At 34.2% G+C, this 25,706-nt stretch overlaps 3 protein-coding genes and 1 long non-coding RNA gene across 6 annotated transcripts; 2 read left to right on the top strand and 2 right to left on the bottom strand.

Moving 5' to 3' along the window:
- Positions 1-1,028: 1,028 nt before the first annotated feature.
- Positions 1,029-8,135, bottom strand: LOC118054383 (NADH dehydrogenase [ubiquinone] 1 alpha subcomplex subunit 2). Its single transcript, XM_035065946.1, has 3 exons — positions 7,949-8,135; positions 7,751-7,857; positions 1,029-1,568 (listed from the first exon to the last, which is right to left on the bottom strand). The coding sequence occupies exons 1-3, from the start codon at positions 8,032-8,034 to the stop codon at positions 1,465-1,467; spliced, it is 297 nt and encodes a 98-aa protein (XP_034921837.1). The 5' UTR covers positions 8,035-8,135; the 3' UTR covers positions 1,029-1,464.
- Positions 8,136-11,391: 3,256 nt separating this feature from the next.
- On the top strand, positions 11,392-14,037 carry LOC118054382 (eukaryotic peptide chain release factor subunit 1-3). 3 transcript variants are annotated; one of them, XM_035065942.2, is made up of 3 exons: positions 11,392-11,499; positions 12,079-13,543; positions 13,757-14,037. In XM_035065942.2, the coding sequence occupies exon 2, from the start codon at positions 12,109-12,111 to the stop codon at positions 13,417-13,419; it is 1,311 nt and encodes a 436-aa protein (XP_034921833.1). In that variant the 5' UTR covers positions 11,392-11,499; positions 12,079-12,108; the 3' UTR covers positions 13,420-13,543; positions 13,757-14,037. The 3 variants fall into 3 exon arrangements, with proteins under 3 accessions (XP_034921833.1, XP_034921836.1, XP_034921835.1); XM_035065945.2 differs by having other exon boundaries at positions 13,692-14,037; XM_035065944.2 differs by having other exon boundaries at positions 13,689-14,037.
- Positions 14,038-17,208: 3,171 nt separating this feature from the next.
- On the top strand, positions 17,209-18,481 carry LOC118054381 (uncharacterized). The gene is made up of 2 exons (XR_004688513.2): positions 17,209-17,305; positions 17,914-18,481. It is a non-coding gene; the product is annotated as an uncharacterized lncRNA (long non-coding RNA).
- Positions 18,482-20,746: 2,265 nt separating this feature from the next.
- On the bottom strand, positions 20,747-25,622 carry LOC118054380 (U2 small nuclear ribonucleoprotein A'). Its single transcript, XM_035065941.2, has 8 exons — positions 25,365-25,622; positions 25,187-25,227; positions 24,774-24,903; positions 24,458-24,663; positions 24,040-24,213; positions 22,308-22,358; positions 22,040-22,204; positions 20,747-21,111 (listed from the first exon to the last, which is right to left on the bottom strand). Exons 1-8 carry the CDS (start codon positions 25,444-25,446, stop codon positions 21,106-21,108), a joined length of 855 nt encoding a protein of 284 aa, XP_034921832.1. The 5' UTR covers positions 25,447-25,622; the 3' UTR covers positions 20,747-21,105.
- Positions 25,623-25,706: the final 84 nt, after the last annotated feature.

Genomic DNA, 25,706 nt, shown 5'->3' with positions numbered 1-25,706 from the left:
TTGAAAAAACACTAAACTTTTAAAAGCATTCAAATCAAAATAAATAGTAATCAAAAGAATAACAGTCAAAATCGATAAGATTACAAAATAGAGAACATAATTGTTTTTTGGAATGACTGACATGAATTTTAAGAGCATGAGAAAGAAAAAGAAAAAAACTCCACCATAGTCTAACAGGACCTCTACCATGAGCACGTGTCACATTGCTAGAAGAGGATAACTTGCCGCTCTCAACACCACCATAAAAGCAGGATTTTTTAATTATAAGGCCTCACACACCCTGCCTAAAAGGTGTGAGATTGTCATATGTTGACGCATGCATTACATATATTAAATTTTTTTTAAAACTACTTAATTGTTTAAAATTATCAAACAAACCCTATCTAAATCCCAAAAAAAAATAGAAAATAAAAAGACTAAAATATCCTTGAAACCAGCATTAGCTTTTTTGGATTTCAAGGTAATTCCATAATTTAATTGTTTAAAAAAATAAAAAAGATAAAGAAATACCTCTGTGCATATTCGCCTTTTCTTTTTTCTAAGAGTATGATTGTAACTTCACCGTGTAATTTTTGTAAAAGACAAAAACTCTCAGTGGAAAGCTTAACACTTTTCTTTTTTTTAATTTTAAAAGCAAAGTAGTCATTTTATCGTGATAAAAGAAAGGTGTCCTGATCAAATTTTCTCCAATCAAATTTATAATGACTAATGAATCCCTAGAAAGACAATTTTATTCTCAATTGCAAGTTTCTTTAGTTTTTTGGTTAAGGGTAAAAGCCACTTTTTATTATTCAATGAACAGTGAAATGTGTAATGCTAAGGAGAAAACATGTGTCGGACTAGCTTGAAGAAGTGGAACTGGTTCTGGTTCATCCTTGGACCCTACTTCTTAGAATTTGAAGAAGACGCGGGTCTTCGAGGAATAGGGAAAACCGATGTTATCGAATGACATGGTCGATCATTTAACTACATTAAACCGTCGCGAAGAAAGATTTTGGTTGATTTGATTGGATCCACAGCCCACGAAATTTTAACAAAACCACTTCACATTTCTGAAGATCATTATGCAAACATGGAAAAGACAAGCCTCGAACATGTCAATGTTAACAGATTGTCTTCAGGAAAGACCATTTGCCAGTCCATAGTATACTCCAAACAAATGCTAAGAGGTAAAATGGAACATGACCATTTAAGATTTTGCAGATTCGAGGTCCTGTCCAATTTGGACAGAACTAAAAGCTTTGCTGGTTATCAATACCAAAACGAAGAATGCCAACGCTAGATATTCCACAGGAAGGAAACATGCTAATGCCATGTTATAATTGCGATCAAACTCAAAGACAACGAATACGGGATGCCAAACTCCCAAATGAGAATCTTAAAAGAGAACACCAGAGCGCAGACTTGATAGATCTTCCCAGAATATCAATTTATTTGATTTCATACAGATGAACAGCATCGAAATCAAACCTTAAGCGATGCGCCGGCTTTCCCAAGCTCTTCTAGGGCCTTCGAGATCTGGGCCTCACTTAAACCTTCCAACCGAACGCCCCTCTCAACACCAAAATCTGCATAGAAATCAAAGATTGCACAGCTCCACATCACAATCATACAGCTAAAGAACTAACCCGTGCTTGCACAAGGAAAAAATATCCCACAACTCAAACGTATACCAGCATGAAGTACAGAATGTACTTGTGAATGAACAAGGAAAGAACATGGAGCAACAATTCATGCCCATGGTTGCAGACACGTCGGTGTTGATTCACCATCACGCAAAAAACAACCTCCTATTTTCGAGTTTCTTAGCCAAATGACAGGTTGGATAAGTCATCCACACATTGCAGGACGTGTTGAAAAAGCACAATGGAAAGCAGAAAATATGTTAAGCACAGGCTGTGCTAGAGGAACACCTCTCTTTCTTGGTGTGTCAAAGTTTTTAGTGCAGAGGTCACATGAGTCAAAGTTTTAACTTCGCAGATTGCAAATATCATCACATGAACCTCCAATCACACCATAGCTTTTAGCTCTGGAAATAAAACACCTAACGTTTAATGTCTAAAACACCATAGCTTTCAGATTTGGACTGCGATTAAAGAAATAGCCCCAAACAAGCTTCAGCAAATACCACATCAAAAAAAAAATGACCCATGAATTTTTTTTACTGTTTCTGCAATGAGAGACTATAGATTAGAAGTAACTGCAAAGAAATCTAATTGACGCGGGACAACAAATAAAAAGAATTAAATCAAGAAAAGAAAGAAGCTTTAGAGAAAGAAAGAAGCTAAAGAAGAGGAAGAGAGGGGATTGGAGAAATGCAAAACTTGCATATTTTCATTAATCATTCAAAGTCCCTTAACATTTAGAAAAGTAGGGTATTTATACTAAAACCCTAACTAGAATAAAGGGTTGGGCTTATAGCCCACTAAATAAAATACTTAACATTAATTAAATCAAGCCCAACAAATAAAACCAAATTAATAAAACCCATCTAAAAGTTCATATAAATTAAACCCAAAACACAAGTTAAAGCCCAATTTCTCAATGGTTTGGACTATCCTCCATCGTCTATGATCATACGCGTGCATAAATAATATTTTTGGTTCGGTGTCCCCATCAATTCTCCCGGGGTTGGAAGAACTCGACCCCGTCGAGTATAGGTCAAGACAGCTCCGATAATGCTCTCAATGACAAGGATCAAGCTGTTGTGATGTTCCTCTGATAATCCAACTATAGTCTGAATCTGGTCGTCGAATTCATATACTGGGATTTGCTGAAGTTCACCATCCCTGGTAAAAACAACTTGTGCATTCAAAGTAGCATTAATATGTTCCTTTTGTGCCAAAGATATGGATAATGAGGTAGGGGTATCAAAAGGAGAATCAGGGATGGGTTGTATTTTATAAATACTGAGGTCTTTCATGTTCAAAGTAGAGCTAATATCAAAGTTTAATGGAAATTTAATGACATAAGTATTTGATTCAATCATTTGCAACACTTTGAATGGTCTAGCACTACTTACTTGCAATTTATGCTCGGTTTCCAAAGGACACCGTTCAGGTCTAATCTGTATCATGAAATAATCTCCAACATTAAGTGCATCATGATACTTAAGTAAATCAGCTTGAAATTTGTATTGTTCATTACTTGCTTGAATTTGTTTCATGATCTCAATATGCAAATTATGAACCCTACATGGTAATGACTCAGCTGACTTAGACATCCTATTGTGAGGGGATATGGGAAGGTGTTCTATCAGTTCCTCAGGTTTGTAACTATGAACACTAAATGATTGAGGGTGTGGAATGAGACAAGCATTGTCTGAAACCTGTGTAGATATGGTATGGACACAATCAAGTAACCTAGGATTATCTTCATCTTCCTCATCACGTGCATGTGGTAAGAAGTCAAGAAGTTCAACATGTTGCTCTAAACTTATGATGTCCTGGACACCAAGCCTATAGGATGAGGAATCAAGTAGTTTAGGAGGACTAATATCATGAAACTCTTCTATACTCATCTCTATAGGCGGTTCCACTAAAGAGTTTCCTAAAATTTCCTCCACCATTAAAGTAGACATATCAGACTCTTTCTTAACCTTAGTCTCAAGCTCATGTGGACTCATAGTGTTAAGTCCCTCTTCTTGCACATCCTCATCATCAAGGTCACTAAAATCCTTAAGATTAGGCTTATACACTTCAACACTACAATATTCCTCTTTACATAGATCCTTATATTTTTGGATGACTAAAGGTTTAAAGGTACAATCTAAAGAGATATGACCAAAACCTAGACAATTAGTACATTTAACCATAAAACTCACTTTAGACACTTCATTAACAACTCGTTTGCCTTTATCTTTCTTGTAAGGTTGTGAGTTACTAGGATTAGGTCTGTGGGGTGGAGCAACTAACAAAGAATCACTACTTCTGAATTGGGACCTAATAGGGATACTATAAGAGTCCTGGCGATTTTTCCACTGATTCTTTGTGACCAACTTGTAGTCTTTAGTTAAGGTATAAGCTTGGTCAAGGGTAGATACACCTTGAAATACAACTTCTCTTCTAAGATCATCATTTAAGCCTCTACAAAATTTACGCAAAGTCATGGCTTCATTCTCTCTTATGACACATCTAATCATGTAATCATTAAATTGCGTTATATACTCATTGATAGACTTATTCCCTTGTCTTAGATTGTTCCATTGGTCTAAGAGTTTATTCCTATAAGACTGGGGTAGGTACTTTTCCTGAAGTTTTTGTTTCATTTTGATCCAATCAGTTATAGGAGGTTTACCTCTCATCTCTAAACAATCCTCAACATCTCTCCAATAAATTTTGGCTTTATCAATGAGTTTCATCTCAGCAAATCTAACTTTCCTATTATCAGACAAGTTATGCCACTCAAAGAATTGATCCATATCACGAATCCACATATCAAATATCCAAGGGTCATGACGACCGTCAAAAGTGGGGGCTTCCATTTTGTTAGGACTCAAGACTCGCTCATCAAAGTCGTCATGTTTAGAGTAACCTAAATGATGGTCATATTGGTGTCGCTCAGAGTGATCCTGTCCATAATGATTATGCTTGTGATATTTATTGGTCTTTGAGTACTTTATTCGAAAACTCTCTTGGGGCTCAATTCTTCTAAACATGTTGATCACTTAAGTTTGCAATTCCTTTGAAATGATCATCAGGGTATCACTAAAGGTTGAGTCTACAGTAAGTGTAAACTTAAGCTTAGCCACTAGATGATCGTGACACAAATGCATGCAATACTAACTTATAAATGAAATTGAGATCACAAATGGTTCTTGCATGTAAAATCACAAAACAAAAATAAAGCTAATTTTTTTTTTCTTTTTTTTTTTTTAATGTGGAGATTAATCAAGAACAAATTACACTAATAAAATTGTAAGCATGTAATACTAGATTCTTAAGTGTAAATGATTAATCAAACACGATGTCACAAGTAAGAACTCATAATTATTAAATAGAATAAGATATTAGCTATTACTGATAAAAGAGGTTGATGAACATAATTAACAATAAAAATGCTAGGTGAGATTTTTTTTTTTTTTCTAGGCACAAAAGTAATATTAATAATAACCTTGAATGACAAGTGAAAAAACCAAGAAAATTAAACTTCAACAAATATGGGAGATTGATTCACTTACTAGAGTGTTGGGAGGAAGCTGAAATTTGTTGGAGCTGACGTGGCAAACTGGATGAATTGACTGCTGACACAGAAGATGATGTGGCCAGTTTGCTTACGTGGTGACCATGTCTGACGTGGCAGCGGTGGCACAACTGATGACGTGGCAGGGTTAATTAATCTTGCAGTGAGAGTTTGCTTTGGTTTCTTGTTTCCTTCATCTGGTTGTCGTCTTCACACAAACCTGTTCTTGGAAATCAGTCAACAAATTAATTCCCGCAACCCGATACAAGTGAAAAGATTAAGATGCTGGTCTGTCATGGCGAGTCTCTGGGTTGAGTTGATCTGCTGCTGTGAGAGGCGGTTGCTGAAGGTGAATTGATTTGGCTGCTGTGAGAACTGTTGTCGATCTTGGTGGCTGTTGAGAGAAGGCGTAGCTGGTGAAGATGAATAACTATTGCGGGCACTGAAGGTGGTGGTTGCCGCTGGTTTGTGTTACTGTTCTGTCTGACTTCTGTTGTCTCCTACGGTGTAGCTCTACTGCCGGTCAGCTCAGATGCGATAGATGGATGGTTGTGGCTGTTGTCACTAATGGATCTGCTGTGGAGGCGCTGTGGGAGTTTACTAGTGGTGCGAGATGGTGGCTGGATGGCAACTCTGTCGATGGCGTGGAGAGCGGCCTGCTGTAGGAGGTGAAGCGATTTGTCGCCTTGGATGTTGTAGAGAGCTGTCGTGGGTTTTGGTGGCTATTGGGGATGCCCAATCTGCTCTTTCGTGAGGATGGTGTGCTCTGCAGTGGCCGTTTTTTTTATTATGAACAGTGTACACTGTTGCTTTCGGCTGCTGTTTGCTTGGAGAAGATGAACAGTGTAGATCTGTTCTCTCTCTTGCGGCGTCGATCTGGTGGTGCGAGCTGGTGGATGGATGGCAGATCTGTTGCTGCGTGGATCTTGGTGTGACCGGTGTTGATGCAGATCTGGAGAAGATGAGCAGTAACAGTGCCGATCGATGAACAGTAACTTTGAACAGTATATTGAAACAGTACCGATGAACAGTATCAGCGTCCAATTTTTTTTTTTTTTTTTATCAAACCGGATCTAGGATTTAGCAATATTGTGGACCGTTTAATTGTAAGAACAATTAAAACCCTTGTTCTGATACCAAATTTGACGCGGGACAACAAATAAAAAGAATTAAATCAAGAAAAGAAAGAAGCTTTAGAGAAAGAAAGAAGCTAAAGAAGAGGAAGAGAGGGGATTGGAGAAATGCAAAACTTGCATATTTTCATTAATCATTCAAAGTCCCTTAACATTTAGAAAAGTAGGGTATTTATACTAAAACCCTAACTAGAATAAAGGGTTGGGCTTATAGCCCACTAAATAAAATACTTAACATTAATTAAATCAAGCCCAACAAATAAAACCAAATTAATAAAACCCATCTAAAAGTTCATATAAATTAAACCCAAAACACAAGTTAAAGCCCAATTTCTCAATGGTTTGGACTATCCTCCATCGTCTATGATCATACGCGTGCATAAATAATATTTTTGGTTCGGTGTCCCCATCACTAATCCTTTTCACTTTAAAGCTACAGCAAATTGTATAGCATGATCTGCCCCCCAGATATTCCATCAGAAGCGTCTTATTCCACTGAATAAAAGGTAAGCTGTCACTAACCAACTGCCTTGTCATTGAAACTTATTTTGTTTCAAGCTAAGTTAGGCGGTTGATATAACAAATTCAAGGAAAGTAGAAATGAATTGTATCAGGTGGCCATAAAAATATGGCGACTATGACCATCCTTAACCACTTAACCTATAACAATTTCTTGGAACCACGAGTGTAACTTGTAATTAGGAAAATCAATTTAGTACACTGTGATTTATCTGCTGCCAAGAATTTTAGCCATTGGCACATACAACATTCAGTCCCATAAGATTATTGATGAAATAGAGAAAATACGTGGTAATAACATATCTCACAGCTTCTCCATAATACGCATATTTTTAGAAGGAAAGGGATAAAAAATCAAATTGAGAAAGGGCCTGTACGTGCTAATTGCTGTTTAGGATGCATTTGACTTGAGTATTTGATGGAAGGGATCTGAGACCAAGATTCTAGTTCAATTTGGGTATTTTCAAACCTACTATCCAATTAAACGTCGTAGATTTCGGTTATTTGAAATGACTATATTGATTTGAGTCATCTCAGAAGACAAGAACAACAATTCTTAATCTTCCAGTAAACTCTAAAATCCTGCTCAACTAGAGTATCTAAGGCCAGGGTTTAATTACCCAAATACGCAAAAAGAAACATAGCTCTGAGCCCTAAAAACTAATTGAAGTCCTAAATACAATGGGAAACCCACTAATTCATTACAAAAGCAAAAAGAAAACAGACAAATCCCACTTCAAAAGATTGTCATAAATCCACATACAAACAAAATAAAGGCAATTCTACCATAACCCAATCAAATGCATGTGGAATATCAGCAGAAGTAACAGCAAAATCTAACAGCTCTGTGGAGAAATTTAAAGAAATAGTGAAATGAGACAGCAAACAGGGCAATGAAAAGGAGAAAAGCGGGATACCATATCTAGCCCATAACTGAGGTTCTATTCCATTGCATTCACGGATCAAGATGGGAAGTTTTGGGTTAAGGGTTTTGAGATCCTTATAATTCTTCTCTATAAATGTTCTGTACAAGAAAAAACATTAATGATAGGATACGATCAAATCGAAATGTCTAAAGATGAGGTCTTCAAAGATTCTTGTTAGCGAATGTCTACCTAGTAATCGAACTTGAAGGGGAAGATTGGCATAGAAGAATTCGAAGCTCTTTCAGGTTCTTAGAAAGATGTCCTCTCCATGCCATTTTCTCAGCTCTACCTGGACCGGGTGCTTTGTCTCTTCCAAACCTCAGCTTCTGGCGCTCGGTTTTGTCTCGAGTTTACCTTTTTATCAAAACTAGAGCTTCCCTTTGGTGGAATATACATACCATTTACTTTTTAAAATGTTTAGTGATATGTTAGAATAATTTTAAAAAATAAAAAAAAATCATTTAAAAAAAAAAAAAGTTAAATGCTCTGTTTTTCTTAATTGGTATAAAAAAACTAATTTTCTCGTATAAATTTTCTTACTTCCATAATCTCTCAACATAAAAGAAAATAAACAAGGGTGGTGATCTACCCTTTCAAGTTTTGGCAACAAGATGCTTCTATGATTATAAAAAATTATCTTAGTTAATAAGTAGATTTGTTAACATACTAGCCAACAAATGGCTGGTGACATGGGAAAATTTCACCTATAATAATATTTATTGTATTATTTTATCAATGATTGATATTTTTAGGTTTTAAGGAATTTAAAAATAATTTGATATATAATTTGATAAATCAAGCATAATTTTTAATTAATTTATTTATTTGAGCTAAAAGTTTAACCAAAAAATCTAAATTTTCTCTCTCAAATGGAGTTAAAATCTCATAATAGTTGAAGCTCAAGAAAGCTTTCAAACAAGACCCCAAAGTTAATGTGTAGGATTGTCTTTATTTACCTTGATATATTTGGATTTTTTTACTACTTGGTTTGAGATTTATAATTTAATTAATATTTTACTATTTATAAATCCTATTACTAAATGGATTATATATTAATCATGTAATTTTTAATTAGAAATCTTTTTATATGAAGGATTTTAGTTTTAATTATGAATTTTTTTTATAAATTTTTTTTGATGACTAATATAAATACAAATGTCTATTTTATTTTGAGATTGAGATTATTATTTAGATTTTTAATAAAATATTAAAGAATTTTCTCTAAATATCCTGTGATTTTAGGACTTAAAGAACTCTAATTTTTATTCATATACACACACACACGCCATGTTAAGAAAGGTTAGAGGTGTAATCAAATGTTGAGATACATTTCAAAAAATCTTAGCAATTTTATACATAATCATCAGATCATCTTTAAATCTAAAAGTTAATCTTTGCCCATCAAATCCAATTACCATCCATCCTTTATAAGAACTAATTAATTAATTTTGATAAATGTTACAATTAACTCAAAAACTTCTTGAGTTTTTTTATAACGATAAAGAAACAAGCATTCTTTTTTTCCCCCTTTTCTTTTCAACAAAGAGAACTGGGGTGTTTTAGTTGCAGAGTAATACTCTATTTTTCCAAGATAAATATAAAAAGAAACAAGGAAAAAGAACTTTGTGTTCAAATGCACTCTTACACATTGAAAAAAAAAGAAAATAGAGATTTTGTTTTTTTCACCATAATACATGAAATTGAAAAACATCTAATTTTTTTCAAAATTTTCCACCAAATCAAAACTAAGTAGAAAAGGTGTCTTTCCATCTTTTTCTACATCAATGAGTTATATATATATATCATAACCCTAACTTTTCATTCTCTCATTTTTTTTTGGTTGTTGTTGTTGTATGAATTATTTGGGAAAGCGGTTAAAACCGTATTTACACAAATTTTTTTTTTGCTAAAATTTAATATAATTTGTATGTTTTGAATTATTTTAATGTGCTGATATTAAAAATAATTTTTAAAAAATAAAAAAATATTATTAACATGCATTTTAACACGAAAATCTATTTAAAAAATAACTGTTATTACACAGTCAAATATACTTGTAGTCTCTTTCGTTCACAAGAGAAAGATCTTCATGGCATGTCAAGAATTCCTTCCTTTACTCTCTGCCGTATATATGTTAGAATGATGCATTTTTTAAAGTTGTTGCTGGCTACAATTATATGAAGAGAGAGAGCTAAGAAATAGAAACCTTGTAGTTCAAGAAACGAAGTCATTTTTCAGATAGCTTAGGATAGTTTGATGACTCCTAGATATTGCTTAAAGTTCCAAGATTAAATATTGTTGTCAATCCTTGACCAAAACGAGGAACCTCAGGCCAAGTTAATGTAATTTGACTTCTCACATCATGCTCACAATGCTGTCCATGAATTATCTGATTAAATATAGCAGCTTGATCCTTTTTTATTTTATTTTATTTTTTATTTTTATTTTTATGGGTGTCAAACGTTCCAGGTACTGGATTGTGATAAGGCTATCTTCTCATGGCATGTAGATAAGACAGATTTTGTTCTTCGGATCATTACCAGGCAGGACTTGTTTTTATATCAGTATAAGAATAGTTTGGATTTTAACTTCACGTGTATTTTTTTAAGTTCCTGTAAATAATCACTTGAGATTAATTGAATTTCTTTATTTAGCATTTATCTTCGCATTCTAATTTGAATTTATTTATCACTTTTAATATTTATCTTCACATTCTAGTTTGAATTCATTTTGATAGTGATATATCAGTCCATATCATTTGATAATAATATAATTTTAGATTTTTTGACAAACTGATTTATATATATATGATAGAATATGAAAGTTTATATAATAAAAAAATAGGACATCCATGCATAGTGAGAGTTAATATATACTTAAAGTGTTAATAAATCTATGAATATGAATAAAGTGTTAATTTAACAATTAAAACATTATTATATCTCTGTAATAATGAAAATACAAGTTTGATTTTTACGAAGCGTATTTATTAGAAGGGCAGCAATGAACTACAAACTTAACTAGTTTTATTCTTTAAATTAATGTGAGGATATCCAAGTAAAAAAAAAAAAGTATTAAGAAATCTAACTATATGTCATGAGAGTTTTTGTAAGAGGCCACATGTTTTTCAAAATTTACGTGAGAAGTTAAAGTTAGAGAATTTGATGAGAGACTCAAGGGATATTAGCGTGGAGGAAAGTAATGTATGGATAGTTTTTATCTCGTATTAATGATAAATAATGACAAACAAATATTTATGCATGTTAACATTTTAGAATATTATAGAAAACAAACTTTATTTGAACATGATTTTCATTTTGTTATATTGTTCAAATGAAGATAAAAATAACATAAAACATATTTTTCAGTTTTTTGGGTTAGAAAAATATTCTGAAATTTTAATAAATAAAAATGTTTTTTAATTTTTTATTGGAGAAAAATAAAAGACTAAAATTGAAAAAGAAAAATTGTTTTTTGAAACTGCACACAGCCACACACCCTTGTATTCTATTATTCCGTCCCTTTAGCCCGCAATTTATTTTATTGTTCTCCGAATAATAATAAACAATCTAACCATAACCATGATTGGGTGTTTTCATCGAACCATGGTTAGTTAACTAGGGCTAGGTTAGGGTTAGGGTTAGGGCATCCTATAATATAAAATGCGTGCGATCTTTTCCTGCGATTCTCTTCGCAGACAAATAATAAAAGACCCACCTCTTCTTCTCGGGAGGCGATAGGTGCGTCACCATCTTCTATTCTCTCCTCCATTTCTTTAATATTAAAATAAAATATTTCTACAATTATTATTATAATAGGAGTATCAGGTACTATCTTCTGAATTTTAGAATTGTTTTTTCATTTGATCTCCATGATGCATTCTGTGATTCGTGTCATAATCCTGGAGATTCTCTTAGCGAATTTCATGATTTTACATTGTTTATTGTTTCTGAAATTGAATTTCGCTGTGTGGATTCTCTCTCTCTCTCGTTGACTACTCTGATTAGCAGTGCTAGGCAAACTGGAATTACTTTATTGTTTATATTTTTAATTTATGATTTTGTATTTAGTGATGGTTGTTTGGGGTTTAGTTCTGTTTTTCCCTTATTTTAGTTTAAAAAGATTATATCATATTCCTGTTTAGTTTAGTGATTTAGGAATCCTAAAAGTGTTATTTGGATTCTAATTCTACGTAGTTTCGCACAAGAACTTAGACTTTTAGACGTTATATTGCTGGTACTTGCTGTTTCCTTTTGGTATCTCCAGACCGTGCATTTGTCTTGGTGGTTAATTATGAAGTTCTTAAGCTATCTTTGCAGGTAAATTTGTCTGTTCTTAAACACGCCACAATGTCAGACGGTCATGAGACTGATAAGAACATTGAGATTTGGAAAATTAAAAAGCTTATCAAAGCACTGGAAGCTGCTCGAGGTAATGGCACAAGCATGATTTCGCTTATCATGCCTCCACGTGATCAGATTTCTCGTGTCACTAAGATGCTTGGAGATGAGTTTGGAACTGCGTCAAACATTAAGAGCAGGGTCAATCGTCAATCTGTGCTTGGTGCTATTACATCTGCTCAGCAAAGGCTCAAACTTTACAATAAAGTTCCTCCCAATGGGCTTGTGCTTTACACTGGGACAATTGTGACTGAAGATGGGAAGGAAAAGAAAGTGACAATTGACTTTGAGCCTTTCAGGCCCATAAATGCGTCTCTTTACCTCTGTGACAACAAATTTCATACAGAAGCTCTGAGCGAACTCTTGGAATCTGATGACAAGTTCGGCTTTATTGTCATGGATGGGAATGGGACTCTTTTCGGGACACTGAGTGGCAACACTAGAGAAGTGCTGCATAAATTCACTGTTGACCTTCCGAAGAAACATGGGAGAGGAGGGCAATCTGCTCTTCGATTTGCTCGACTTCGAATGGAGAAGCGCCACAACTATGTGAGGAAGACAGCAGAACTTGCCACACAGTTCTATATCAATCCTGCCACCAGCCAGCCTAATGTTTCGGGATTGATACTTGCTGGATCAGCTGACTTCAAGACTGAGCTTAGTCAATCCGATATGTTTGATCCTCGACTTCAGGCAAAAATTCTGAATGTGGTTGATGTTTCATATGGAGGGGAAAATGGTTTTAATCAGGCAATTGAACTGTCAGCGGAAATCCTTTCCAATGTGAAATTTATACAGGAGAAGCGCTTGATAGGCAAGTACTTTGAAGAGATAAGTCAGGATACAGGAAAATATGTTTTTGGTGTTGATGACACACTGAAAGCTTTGGAGATGGGCGCTGTTGAAACTCTAATTGTGTGGGAAAGTTTGGATATTAATAGGTACCAGTTGAAAAACTCTGCCACTGGTGAGATTGTCATAAAACATTTTAACAAGGAGCAGGAATCCAACCAGGACAACTTTAGGGATGCAGAAACCAAAGCTGAACTGGAAGTTCAAGATAAAATGCCACTGCTGGAGTGGTTTGCAAATGAGTACAAGCGGTTTGGTTGCACTCTAGAGTTTGTTACTAACAAATCACAAGAAGGATCCCAGTTCTGCAGAGGGTTTGGTGGGATTGGTGGTATCCTCCGTTACCAGCTTGATATGAGATCATTTGATGATCTTTCTGATGGAGATGTTTATGATGATTCTGAATAACAATCAGCCAACCCCACCCCATCGCTGGTGCAGGACAACGGGGCTAAAGAGCCTGCACCAGCTGCGCTGCGACGCGCTGGAATTTGCCCAATGCTCAGAAAACTTTGTCAAAGTTCTAATCAAGGTCTTAATCTCTAAACTTATATGGCACTAAATGTCATTATCTTTCCAATAATGTTACATTAATTTTTATTTTGGAAGAATGACCAGTTTCAACTTATCTAATGCCTTCTTCTTCTTCTTCTTCTTCTTCTACCCTTTAAACAAAGGAGATCGCGATATTTTCCAAGTTAAAACAAGCTTAATGTGGGGATGATGCTTGCTTTTTGTCATGCAGCTACATTTTATCTGGAGTATGAAATATGTTTTTGGCTTGGCCTGGAGTCTGAGATGTAGCAGAACCAACTTGGTTGATGAGTGGATGAGACTGCAGATATCTACACAGAACATTATCATTATCTATGGTTGTGTTTTTATGGATATACATGTGCACTTTAAAGATGCTTTAAGGTTTGTCCTTGTCTTTAATAAGTTGAAACTTAGTTGAGATGGGAGATGACCATGACTCAGATTTTCTTCATTTACTACTATTATAATAATGCTTGTTCTGCTCTCTCACCATTAATCTCATTTCATTTTCTATTCTGATCTCAATGAATTAGATCACTGTATTAATATGATTGCAAGAAGTTGTATGCCGTGTCGATTCATTTACTAGTTTGTTGATGAATTCGACATGTGATTATAGCTGTGGTGATTATGGGGATGATTTTTGATGTCTCAACCCCAGCCTTTCTTCTAAGCTCATCGGTGTGGCTACACCAATTGTCTGAACCGGTAGCCTGTGTCAATTGTTGTATGTGTGATGACACATTCTTTTTCCAGACGAGAAGGAAAAACAACCACCCATTGGGTTGGTGCTTTTGCTTCGTCCATCTATCTCCATGCCATGACTAAGGTTGTGTTTGTCTTTTGAAAATTGATTTTTGAAAAATTATTTTTCAAGCTTTCATGTTTTTGTTTTTCATTAAGAAAATTAGTCAATAAAAAATACTTTTCGATCAACAGAAAATATTTTCTGGTTTAAAGAAAATTTAGCTTAGTTTTTAAAATAGTGTTTTCGTTTTATTTTGGACGGAAAATATTTTTTGAAAGTTTTAAAAAATTTAAAAATATTATATTATTTGCTAATTCTATCAAATTTGATCCTTAAACTTTTGATTGCTATATATATTTTATTTTGAATATTTATTATTTAATTTTATGCATTTAAATTTAATTTTTATATTAATTTTTATTTTTATAATTTTTATTTGTTTTTTTCTTATTATTTTTTAATTGAAAATTTTTATTTATCAAATTTGGTCCTTATTTTTTTTAATGTTACTTATTTTATTTGAAATAATTGATAAAATGTTAATTATTATTATTTTATTTTTTTATCTTTTAATTTTTAGATTTGGTTTTTATTATTTTGATTATTATTTATTTTATTTGAGATTATTTATGAATTTTTTTTTTCAATTTTAATTTCATTCAACTTTTTAATTTGTAAGATTTGTTCCTTATTATTTTAATAAACTTGAAAAAAATAAAATATTAATAAGTTATTTTTTAATTTATTTTTCATGACATAACTAAACACTATAAAATATTTTTTATTATATTATTAAATATCAAAAAATTATTTATTTTTTTTTAAAAAATTATTTTTTAGCAAATAAATAAGATTTAAAGTGGAATGTTTTTAGTTCATAGATGATGAACAGGTTATTTTCTTTGGTCTGAATATTTTATCACACGACTGTAGCAGAATGTTTTTATAGTTCTAAAGATGATGAGGCTGTAAGTTTCTTGTTGTGGATGAAAAAGATTTCTCTCGCCTCGACTTTATTTTTTTTTCTCTCATCGATTACAAGAAAATTGTTCCTTAAAAAAAAAAAAAATATTTAACAATTAATAAAAGGTTAATGTTTAATGTAGCATTAGTTACGTTTTGCAATAAAAGGTTAATGTTTATAACAATTAATAAAGTTGGTATGTTTGAGGATTTTCCTCGGTGTCTATTCTGCTGAATCTAATGCTCTTGTTTGATTCACTCATAATAAAATATAGGTAGTGAATCAATGCATAATAATAATAATAATAATTTTAAATTTTAAGGGTGTGTTTGTATTGAAAAATAAAATATTTTTTTATGTTTGATTTCTTATGTTTGTGTTTGTTTATTGTAAAATATTTTATAGGACAACTAGTTAATAAAAATTCTTTTACCGAGTTTATTTGTTAAAAAGTATTTTCAGCTTTTAAATTTTTGTTAAAAATATACTATGAATAAATAATTAATTTATAATATGATTTAACTATTATCTTATTCTTATTTTTATTTTCATCTATCACTTTACTGCTATTTTTATTATTATTACAATCACACCAGTATTTTTATTTTCTTTATCATCCCTGCCATTTTAGTGTAACTACCATCATTTCACCATTACTTAAAAATGTCTTATATATTTATATTTCTAAAATAATTTATCCAAGTGTTCATCTTCTGTAAACTTATCCGAAGGAAAAAAGAAAATGCTAACTTTGCTCGCCGTTTCATGATCTAGATGAGAGAAGCACTCATATTTTTTATATTGATAAGGAACCTTTCTTGTTTTTAAATCTCATTATTTTAACTTTTTATTTAAAAAAATTAATATAAATATTCAAACTAATTTGTACATTCTAATTAATTTTACAGATTTTAAAATTAATAGTTATATAAATTTTTAATAATTTTAAAATTTATAAAATTTAAATTAATAATCTCTACAAACAAATCAAGAATACCTTTAGATTTCTCACACCCCATTATTTCAACTCTTCGCTTTACCCCGTGCCGGTGCTGTTGGCTGTTGCTTTGATGTCTTGGATAACAATAAAGTGAAGACGTCGATGCAAGATCGAAACTGTATACTAATATCAATAATAACATAGTAACTAATATCAAATATAATTGAAAACTCCTTTCTCTAATGATATCTCATTAATTTCTATAAATTTCTTACAACAACAATGAACTTCAATGTTTGATTTAAATTTTGAGGGTGTTTGGTAGTATGATTGTGGGTGTTTTTCAAATAATTTTGTATACTAAAATACATACTAATAATTTTTTTATTTTTATAAAATTATTTTTGACATTAATATATCAAAATGATTTGAAAAAATAAAAAATATATTAATTTAAAGTTAATAAAAAAATAAAATTTTTTATATATTTTTAAAAATATTCTTTAAATTCAGAAATAAACAGACTCAAAATAATAACTTAGTTTCGGGGATTGATTCTCATGCAACCAATAGTAATTAATAGTTTCATAATTGTAACTTTTAGTTCCTAAATTAAAAATATAAATTATTTAATATTAAGAATGTACAGTTCTTGCTCATATTTCCCTCTACTACACGAATAATTATTAATTTAATGAGAATTTTCTTTTCTTTTCTAGTAAATTGTTTATTTATGATTGAAAAGGTGGAATTTTATTGGATAAAAAAAATAGATCTATTTACAAATTTAAATAAATATTTTTATATTTAATATATCTATCAAATAATTAAGAGTAAAAAATGAATGAATTAATCTTGAAATGTAGAAAGATTATTTAATTCATTCTGCAACAATAACTAATTTATAATTTATTAGATTAAAAAAAAAAGAGCTGAGCCTAAGCCTATTACGAAGCATCAAAATCCAAGCCCAGCCCAGTATAGCATTAGGGTTTTGGAGCGATCATATCGAATGGAAACTTCAGCTATAAAACGAGGGCTATCTGGTGTCAATGACAAGAGTCGCCATTACACCATCTTCCCTTGCAGCCTGACTGAAAAGCAGGTATCGCTTTCAAATTTCAAACCCCATTCCGTATATGCACGCTAGAGATTTTTTCTGTCCTTGATTTTTCTTTTTCTTGTTCGTGTTCGCTTCTTGTTATTTATTTTAAATCGTTAATGGGTTCTACTTCTGTTGCTGTCTTACTTCTACAAAGCTCCCAATGATTGAAATTCAACATTATATTAAAGTTTCAGCCTTGTCTGACTGTACATGTTGAAAACTAGCCTTTATTCTGAGGGAGCCTGCTCAATATGTTTTTGTATGTGCCATTTGAAGGAGTTTCAAAATTATTTACTGTTTTGTGTTGTGGAACTATCTCCGTGGTAATAAAATATAGAGGTCATTTTTACGAAGGTTGTCTTCGTTGCAAGAACCCTCAGTGTTCGTTGGCATTGTGGATTATTATAACCAGATTTGTCTTGTGAAACTCCCAATGATTGAACTTCGTATAAAAGTTTCAGCCTTGTCTGAATGCAGATGTTGAAAACAATTTCGGTTCTGAGGGAGTATTTTTGGTCAATGAATGTGGAAATTTGGTTTGATCTCAGAGTGGGAATTGGCTTTGCATTTGTTTATTGCTTCTGTTTTGTTTTTTGTTATGTTAATAGGAAGGTGCCATGGTTCGAAGACCTGCGCTGTGCTGGCAGATTAAAAATAAGCCCTACCCCAAGTCAGGGTATGGCAGAGGAGTTCCTGATCCAAATATCATAATTTATGTAAGGGCATGAAAAAAGAGGTGTTGATGGATTTCCCTTCTGTGTGCATCTTGTTTCTTGGGACAAAGAAAATGTGTGAAGTGAAGCCCTTGAAGCTGCACGCATTGCGTGCAACAGATATATGGCTAATTATGGTTTCCATCTTGAGGCTAGATGAAAGATGCCTTTGGGAAAAGCCCCAAGGGACTTGTGCAAGGGTTATGATTGGGTAGGTTCTGCTTTCTGTTCGATGCAAATGGAAACCATGCACAAGAGGCTCTCAGAAGGGTTAAGTTTAAATTCCCTGGCAGGCAGAAGATTATAGTGAGTTGGAAGTGGGTTTTTACCAAGTTTGTGCCCGATTAAATTATGTACATGTCTTGTGTTCCCCAATCAAAGTTTTGAAAATTGACCTGTTGGACTTCCTTCTATCTTGTAGAATACAGTTATCAACGGGAATTCCTTATCTTATATGTGTTTAGCTGCTCTTAGTGCTACCCGCTTCTGCCATCCTTGCTGTGGAAATTTCCTGAGCTTTCGTTTGTAATCAATGCTGACCTCTTGTTGGTGGTTTGCAAACTGATTCAGCATGCTTTTAGTGCTGCTAATATCAACAACTCCTGTGCACTCGTTTTGAGGGTGTCTGGGAGCGTGGTAGTGGTTGCTTTTCAAATAGTTTTTCATGCCGAAAAGCATGCAAATAATGTTTTTTTATTTTTAAAAAATTATTTTTGATATCAACACATCAAAATGATTGAAAAAGTATAAACCGCACTCAATTTTAACAAAAAAAAAATTAAAATTTTTCAAAAAACAGATTTAACCTTAGTGCCAAACACCCTTTCCCTTGTATTTCATCTCTATTATTTCTCAAACAAAGAATTGCAAATGTAGATGATGAAACCATAGTAGTCAAGCGAAACATAAGAGCATAACAAGGAGCTGTACCATTTGGCCATGCTGCAATGTAAACCTGCATTGTCGCATCTAATCTTTTCACAAGACCCCTAATCCCCGTTTTAACCAGCCCCCTTGGTGCTGGTGTACTTACTCGTTTCTTCCGGATTGAAGAAAACCATCGTTGATAATATTTTCAAGAATTTCTACGAATCAAAATTGATTGTAAACCCAGAAAGAATTAGGAATCTTCATTTATTTGGCCGTACATACCAGCTATAAAATATAGATCCACAGGTCTTGGATTTTCTATACCTTGGTAAAAAAGTACAAGCTGTTCCCTGTTCAGATGAATGGAACTGTATACTTTCATGTATGAACTAGTTGGGATGTGATGTACAATTAGAAACACAGCAGGAAGAGTCTCAATGGCATTGCAGAACAATTTTCTACATAACGCACAAGAAGATAGCCAAAAGCTTGTTACTGTTTTTAAGTGCATTGCACAAGGTGACAAGGAGGTGGTACAGCCTGAACAAATTAGTAGCAACACGAGCCTTAAAATTTTGCGCACTCCGTTGATAACAGACTACGGGATTGCCGTGGCATGAAGGAAAGGAAATAAAAACCGACAATAGAAGAGGTTGGCACCAGTGGATCACGATACCAAGCTTGGTATGCCACAGTCGCGGTGGGACGTTCCATCATGAACTACCACGGGATTGCATTGTAATAGAAATGAAGCACAAAGTGAAGCCAAGAGTGTTAATTTTAAGAAAAGGTAGAAGGGAGTGTTCTGCATAAACCTGCCAGCCAGGAAAGGCACTACTCCAAGCACCGGCAGAGGAAGCATTCAGCAGCGGGGACCCATGTCGATGCTGCTTGGAACTCTGCTTCTCAAAATAGAGAAAGAGAGAGCAAAGAAGACATTGCCACTTCCAGTTTGACCATGACCATCTCCTGACGAGGCAGAGGCCCGTGCCTGATAGTACCATCCATACCAGTGTCATCACTATCACTACAAGTCTACAGCTACAAATGTGGTAGCAGCAGCAGCAGCAGCAGCAGATACTTTATTAATGGTTATTCTAAATCAACAATCAACATAATACAATCATATCCTTTTCATATGATCGTTGACACCCTTCTCAACCTCAGATTCCGACCTTGAAGTTCATGAGCTTGAGAGCCTTTCCTCGTCTGAACCTTACCCTTCTATCATAGCACTAGCTTCTTTTGATATCTCCTTCATCTTCCAATAGGGTAAAGGATCTCTAGAGCCGTTCTCTCTCTTTATTAGTCTCTGCAAATATTCCCTCGCCTTGGAAGCAAGGTATTCCCTCCTCACCAGCACTCTCTCTGCCTCCCTTTGGGATAAAAGAGCCATTTGCGTTTTCCCTTTCATTTGTGTACAGTGTTTCGTACATTGATTCAAGTAATTAGCGTTAATACAGCATCATCCTTCCATCCAAGACTTGAAAGGGATTAAACTTGAATCTGACCAATCACGTGATTCATTGCCCATGGTCATAACATATCTAATTATCCCATCGGACGAGAGAAATCCATCACTTCTGCTTACCACCAAATCAACTTTTGTACAGAAGCATATACTCCCGTGACATCTGAGAGGGGATCCAGCAACTGTCGAACCTATGTGAGGATCTGGCTCTTCAAGACACTCGCTATATCATGTCTTCATGAAACCATTATAGGCGCATTTTTGTAGCCGTTTTTTATTCATAGTCATTCTTGTGGCATGTGAATTACAAATTCCTACATGTTCCATAACTGTTCTTAAGATATGCAATATTTTTCTATTCTCAACAATTCAGTTTCGGATATATAATTATCATCCAAAAGATGAGCAGATATATAACTATCCGAATTGTGCGTTTTAAGCATAAGTAATATTCATCTTGTTTTAAATCAGAAACCGGACATACATGTAAAGATGGCAGCTATTTAGGGCTAACCTATCAGTAAAAGGTCAGTCAACCTGCATACATCCCCAGAAGGTCAGTAATAGATGCCTCGTGAGCAAGAAATGACTGGCAAAGAAAAAAGGGGGGAAGCTTGAATAATTGCACATAAGAGGATCCCTGCAAAACTGATTAAATTCTCAACAAAACCATAATTTCGTTGTTGTCAAAGCTCTCGTCAAGGAATGCCAACACCTTTCCTTGTGGACTGGATTTGAAGTAGCTCTTATTCCTGACAGAAGATAAACAAAATATATTAAAATAACCATGTGATTAAAGGAAATTGCATTAATATCAAAACCTGTTACCGTGGAAGAAACAGAGGGGACAAAAGCAAACAATAGACTTTCATATAGCTTAAAAAAAAAATGCTACCAAAGGGATCAAAAACATGCTATTTAGGCACGAAGAACTAAGAAGGCATTTTAAAGGGTCAAAACTCTTGATAAATACAATAACGAACTTGTAAGCCAATGGAAGAATAATCCACATGGATGAAATCTACAGCTATCAACAAATTCAGATTGATAGATAAAATCCGGATTCCAAACTTCCAGATTAACACGGATACCAAGAGAGATTTTTCTCTTTTGATATGGAAGGACAGATTCATTGTATGAGCTGAGAAATCACATTAACTGCTATCCAAATCATTTCCTATTGTTATCCTCCAAAGATTTACACGCTAATGAGTACTGGTTATCAATGAGAACTGGGTTAAAGGAATTCAATTTATGTGTTGCCAGGAAGGGCGGACCAGTCCATTTCTCTACTGTTGCATCTGTATAAAAAAATTCACCTTGGAAATGAGTGGATTGCCTTAAAAGCTTGGTGGAATAAAATTTCCATCTATAGAGCTTTTAAGGGCCGGGAATTGGGGTATGCCAGCATGGGTTTGAGTGCCATTGACATTTTGTGCAAGAGAAATGGGAAGGAGATGCTATGAACATATAAGGGGAAGAACAATAAAGCCCTTGGAGCAGTGTGAACAAATCAAGCACCTCCCAAACATAAAAGCCAAAACCATCCAGCCTGCTAAGCAGATGCTATGAACAGCTTTGTGCTGAAAATTGCACAGGCAAAAAAGAGAAGAGGGAGTGGAGCAAGCATAGAGATTTAGAGAAATTAGTTCTGGAACAGTATTTTAAGTAGAATGATACCTGTTCCATAGGTGTGGCTTCATTATCCTTCTGTTCCTCCAAATTGTTTGGTTCAGCCTCATTTTGACTGTCAGTAGCCATTTTGTCATCTTGTTCTTTGACACTGTTTGATCCAGTATCATCCAAAATTTTAAGATCTGCAGGAAGCTGGCCGGAGTTTAATGCCTGTTATGCAATAACAATGTGGACATGAAATGTTAGTATTGTGATAAACGTGAGATATTGACAGATTCTAATTCAAGATATTTCAGTAAGCAAAAGGATGCACCTTCTCAAGTCTTGCCACCTCTTCAAGAGTCTGGGAATTGACAATGGCAGCCTGCACACCGATCATACAACCAAATAAAACAGACGATAACCTGAATTAATCTATAGATGAACTGATGGAAAACTATGCAGAGGAGAGGAAAACACTGTAAAGCAATATGCAGCTTCAAAATCCAAGTTGATGGCCAGTAGAAACAATAACGGTGCTTCTACTTCATAATACAGAAAAGAATGTTCAAGAAAAAGAAAACTTGACATGGAAGCCATGCTCTAAGTTCAATTATGGCCTATTTCAAACATAAATGAGTTTCCTCGAGTCCTCATTAAGTTAGCTATGGTTATTTGGGTTGCTTGAGTGCTGGTTCATTGTTTTATAGGATTTCTTAGAGATTCAGAGTTAGGATTAGCTCTGTAATTTCAAAATTTATTGGAAATAGACAACAGAAGAAATTCAAGGTGTCATTTTTTATTCATGTCTTGCTAGTCCAACAAGTGATCTTTATTCATATTTTCCTACTCGAAAAGAAGAATTTTTTTTTTTTTTTTAATTTTATCATAGAAGATTCCAAACTCCAAGTTCCATGAGGTTGAAGGAGCACAAATTAATCACAATCAAAGGTCCATGATCTGTTTATTCAGAAGCAATAACATCACATTATGAGACTACAGAAACCATCAGATGGCATGATTGCCTTCTCCTCCATGTGAATGTGTGATTGCTTAGGAACCATAGCTGTAATTGCCACTACTCCCTCATATTTTTCTTCATTCAGTAATATTCACCTAATACTTCAAAATCAGGCCACTCAACAGTCACCAAAAATCCATCTTTTCAATGCCAAATCCAGCCTTATCCACAGTTCTCATTTCTTCCAGAGAAAACCATAAAAAAATATAGGTTGTCTGATATTGCTAAAGAGGTAACAAATTTATCTCTGAATATTTGGTAACGAAGGTTGCATTTGGTTAGTGTCCAGGGTAGAAGGGAAAGATACAAAAGAGACATAAACATGTTTGCTTGAAGAAACGGTGATAGAAACATAAAATAAAATCTTTGGACAGTTTTAGAGGAAATTTTTGTACTTTCAAAATAGTAAGTACAAGAAGACATGTCTGCTTTGTCCCCACTATCTCTGTCTCTTATGTCCGGAGACAATAGCCAAACACTACCTAACAATTCTCATATATAACTACAAGAAAAGGGCAAGGGCATCAAATATAAACCAAAAACCACATGCCGTGCTCAATAGCATATGCTCAAAGATTCAGATAGAATGGTTAGAGAGTAACATTTCAGTCAACTCAATACTTGTTGGTTACTTGAAATTGGTAGCAAAACCCATAGCCCAGCCCCAAAAACAGGTCATTAAGGTAGAATCAATTTGAAATTGAGCAAATTTGATGTTTTTCCACATATAGGTGGGCAAGGCAGATTGAAATTGAGAATGCCATCTGGAATTTTGGTGTTTTGTAGAAATAGTAAAAGAAAAGAAATTACAAAATGATGTTGTCATGCTTAGGGAAATTGTATTCAGTCATCCTCAAATGATAACCCAAGCTACCAGTATTTCATGATCAGTAACTGAGCTGACTCCCTTTCCCTAAATAATTTTTTAGCACTGAAGATAATGCCAAGGTTCTCAACATAATGTTAGAACATACTCAACACCTCCACACCTGCCAAAGTTTGATGGGGGTTGACATCAAGCACTTAAGTGTAATGAGCATAATACCTTGATTGCTATAATCTGCTCAGGTGTAGGGGCAACCACTTTAGGATCCTGTTGTTCCTCTGCAACTTCTGGAATATTTGGAATCTCACCTGGAGTGAATGTCTTGACAGATTCCCTTTTAGCCTCTTCTTCAACCTCTTTGGATGAAAACAAATGTTCTGCTTCTGCTCTCTCCTGCAATTCAAGGGCAAGATTGCAAAGCAAATCAACATGAATAAAAAAACCTGTATTTAAAAAACATGCTAGACAGAAGAAACACTTTTCGATCTTCTATGCAATAGCACTTATTTAAAACTATAGTTTTGTTGGGGTAATATAGGTGCATCACTTAAGCAAAGCAATGTGTATGAAAAAAACTAAAGACACCAAAGAATGCAAAAATTTTAAGGAACTGCAGAACAATGAAGCAAAGTCTCACCTTGGCTTTGACTTTCTTAAAATCGAGAACCCGGAGTGTTTTTAGTTTATGAATCACGTACAGCCTATAATTTGGCTTTTTTGTAATGGTATTATCCAAAAGACTAAGGAACTGCAGCTTTGGAAGAGAAGAAAGAGGATCAATCTCCGCCAAATTGACAAGCCTATTATTTGTAAGAACCAACGTGTGTAGTTTTGGCAAGTACTCTGCAAAACAAAGCAACATAAACTTCTTGTACTTAGTACAACCCCGAAAACAGGACACGTCAATCGTATCAAATTGGTCCTGGTGAATTAAAGGATCATTAAAAACTTACCTCCAATGTTGGGATTGATTCGGGTAATTCTGTTGTTATTAATTATCAAAGTGCCCAACCGATTAAGATATGGCATGTTTTCCAGCTTGACAATCTCATTGTCAGACAAATCAATCGTATCAAATTGGTCCTGGTGAATAATAGCAAAAGCAAACCCAGAGTCATTGAATTGTAAGTGCAATATTATTAAGCTGATGATCATTACTAGGTTTGAATTTCAGTTTAGAGATAGTAGCAGCATGTATATAAGCTCGAATTATATATATAAAAGCAAGAACATTGACGAAATTAACTAGCAGTGTACAGAGAGTACAAAACCTACTTCAGTCCAGGTTTAGTTTGGGGTAGGCATTATATACATGAAGAAAAAGCGACTTTATCTCAGGCTCAAGTAAAAAGAAGTGAAGTAGTACCTCAGTAGCACCCAAGTTTTCAATTACAGGAATCTTGTTACCTGCAGGCCAAGATTCGATTTTCATTAAACAAAGAAGGAAGCAATAGATATACAGAAAGAGAGAGTATGGGCGTGGTGCCTGCGCAAGTATATGTTACGGTTAGGGTTTTGAAAGAGAAGTAAAATTAAGAGGAGACCTCGAAGATCCAATTCGCGTTCCTTGATGGCATTGAAGAAATGAGGGCTTTTCCAAATCAAGTCGGCTGTCAGTCTCACCATATCTTCTTTGCTCCTTTCTTCTCCTCCTCTCCTCTCCTCTACGGCCCTTAGCTGGTACTGCTTTCAGCTATTCTATTTATGCAAATCACGGCTGCTACTAATTTTTTGCTATATGCCAAACGGAGCGAACCGGGAACCCCAACCAATGCTGCTGTAACCTAATACCACCGCTGCTTTTCCTCCTTTATCATGGGTTAATGCTTACAGAGCCCTTGTACTCTTCATTTTATTCTTAAAACGTCCCTCTACTCGTTTTTATA

The sequence above is a fragment of the Populus alba genome, chromosome 3 (genome assembly GCF_005239225.2).
Source record: "Populus alba chromosome 3, ASM523922v2, whole genome shotgun sequence".
Taxonomy (NCBI): domain Eukaryota; kingdom Viridiplantae; phylum Streptophyta; class Magnoliopsida; order Malpighiales; family Salicaceae; genus Populus; species Populus alba.
This window is presented reverse-complemented; position numbering and strand designations above follow the sequence as displayed.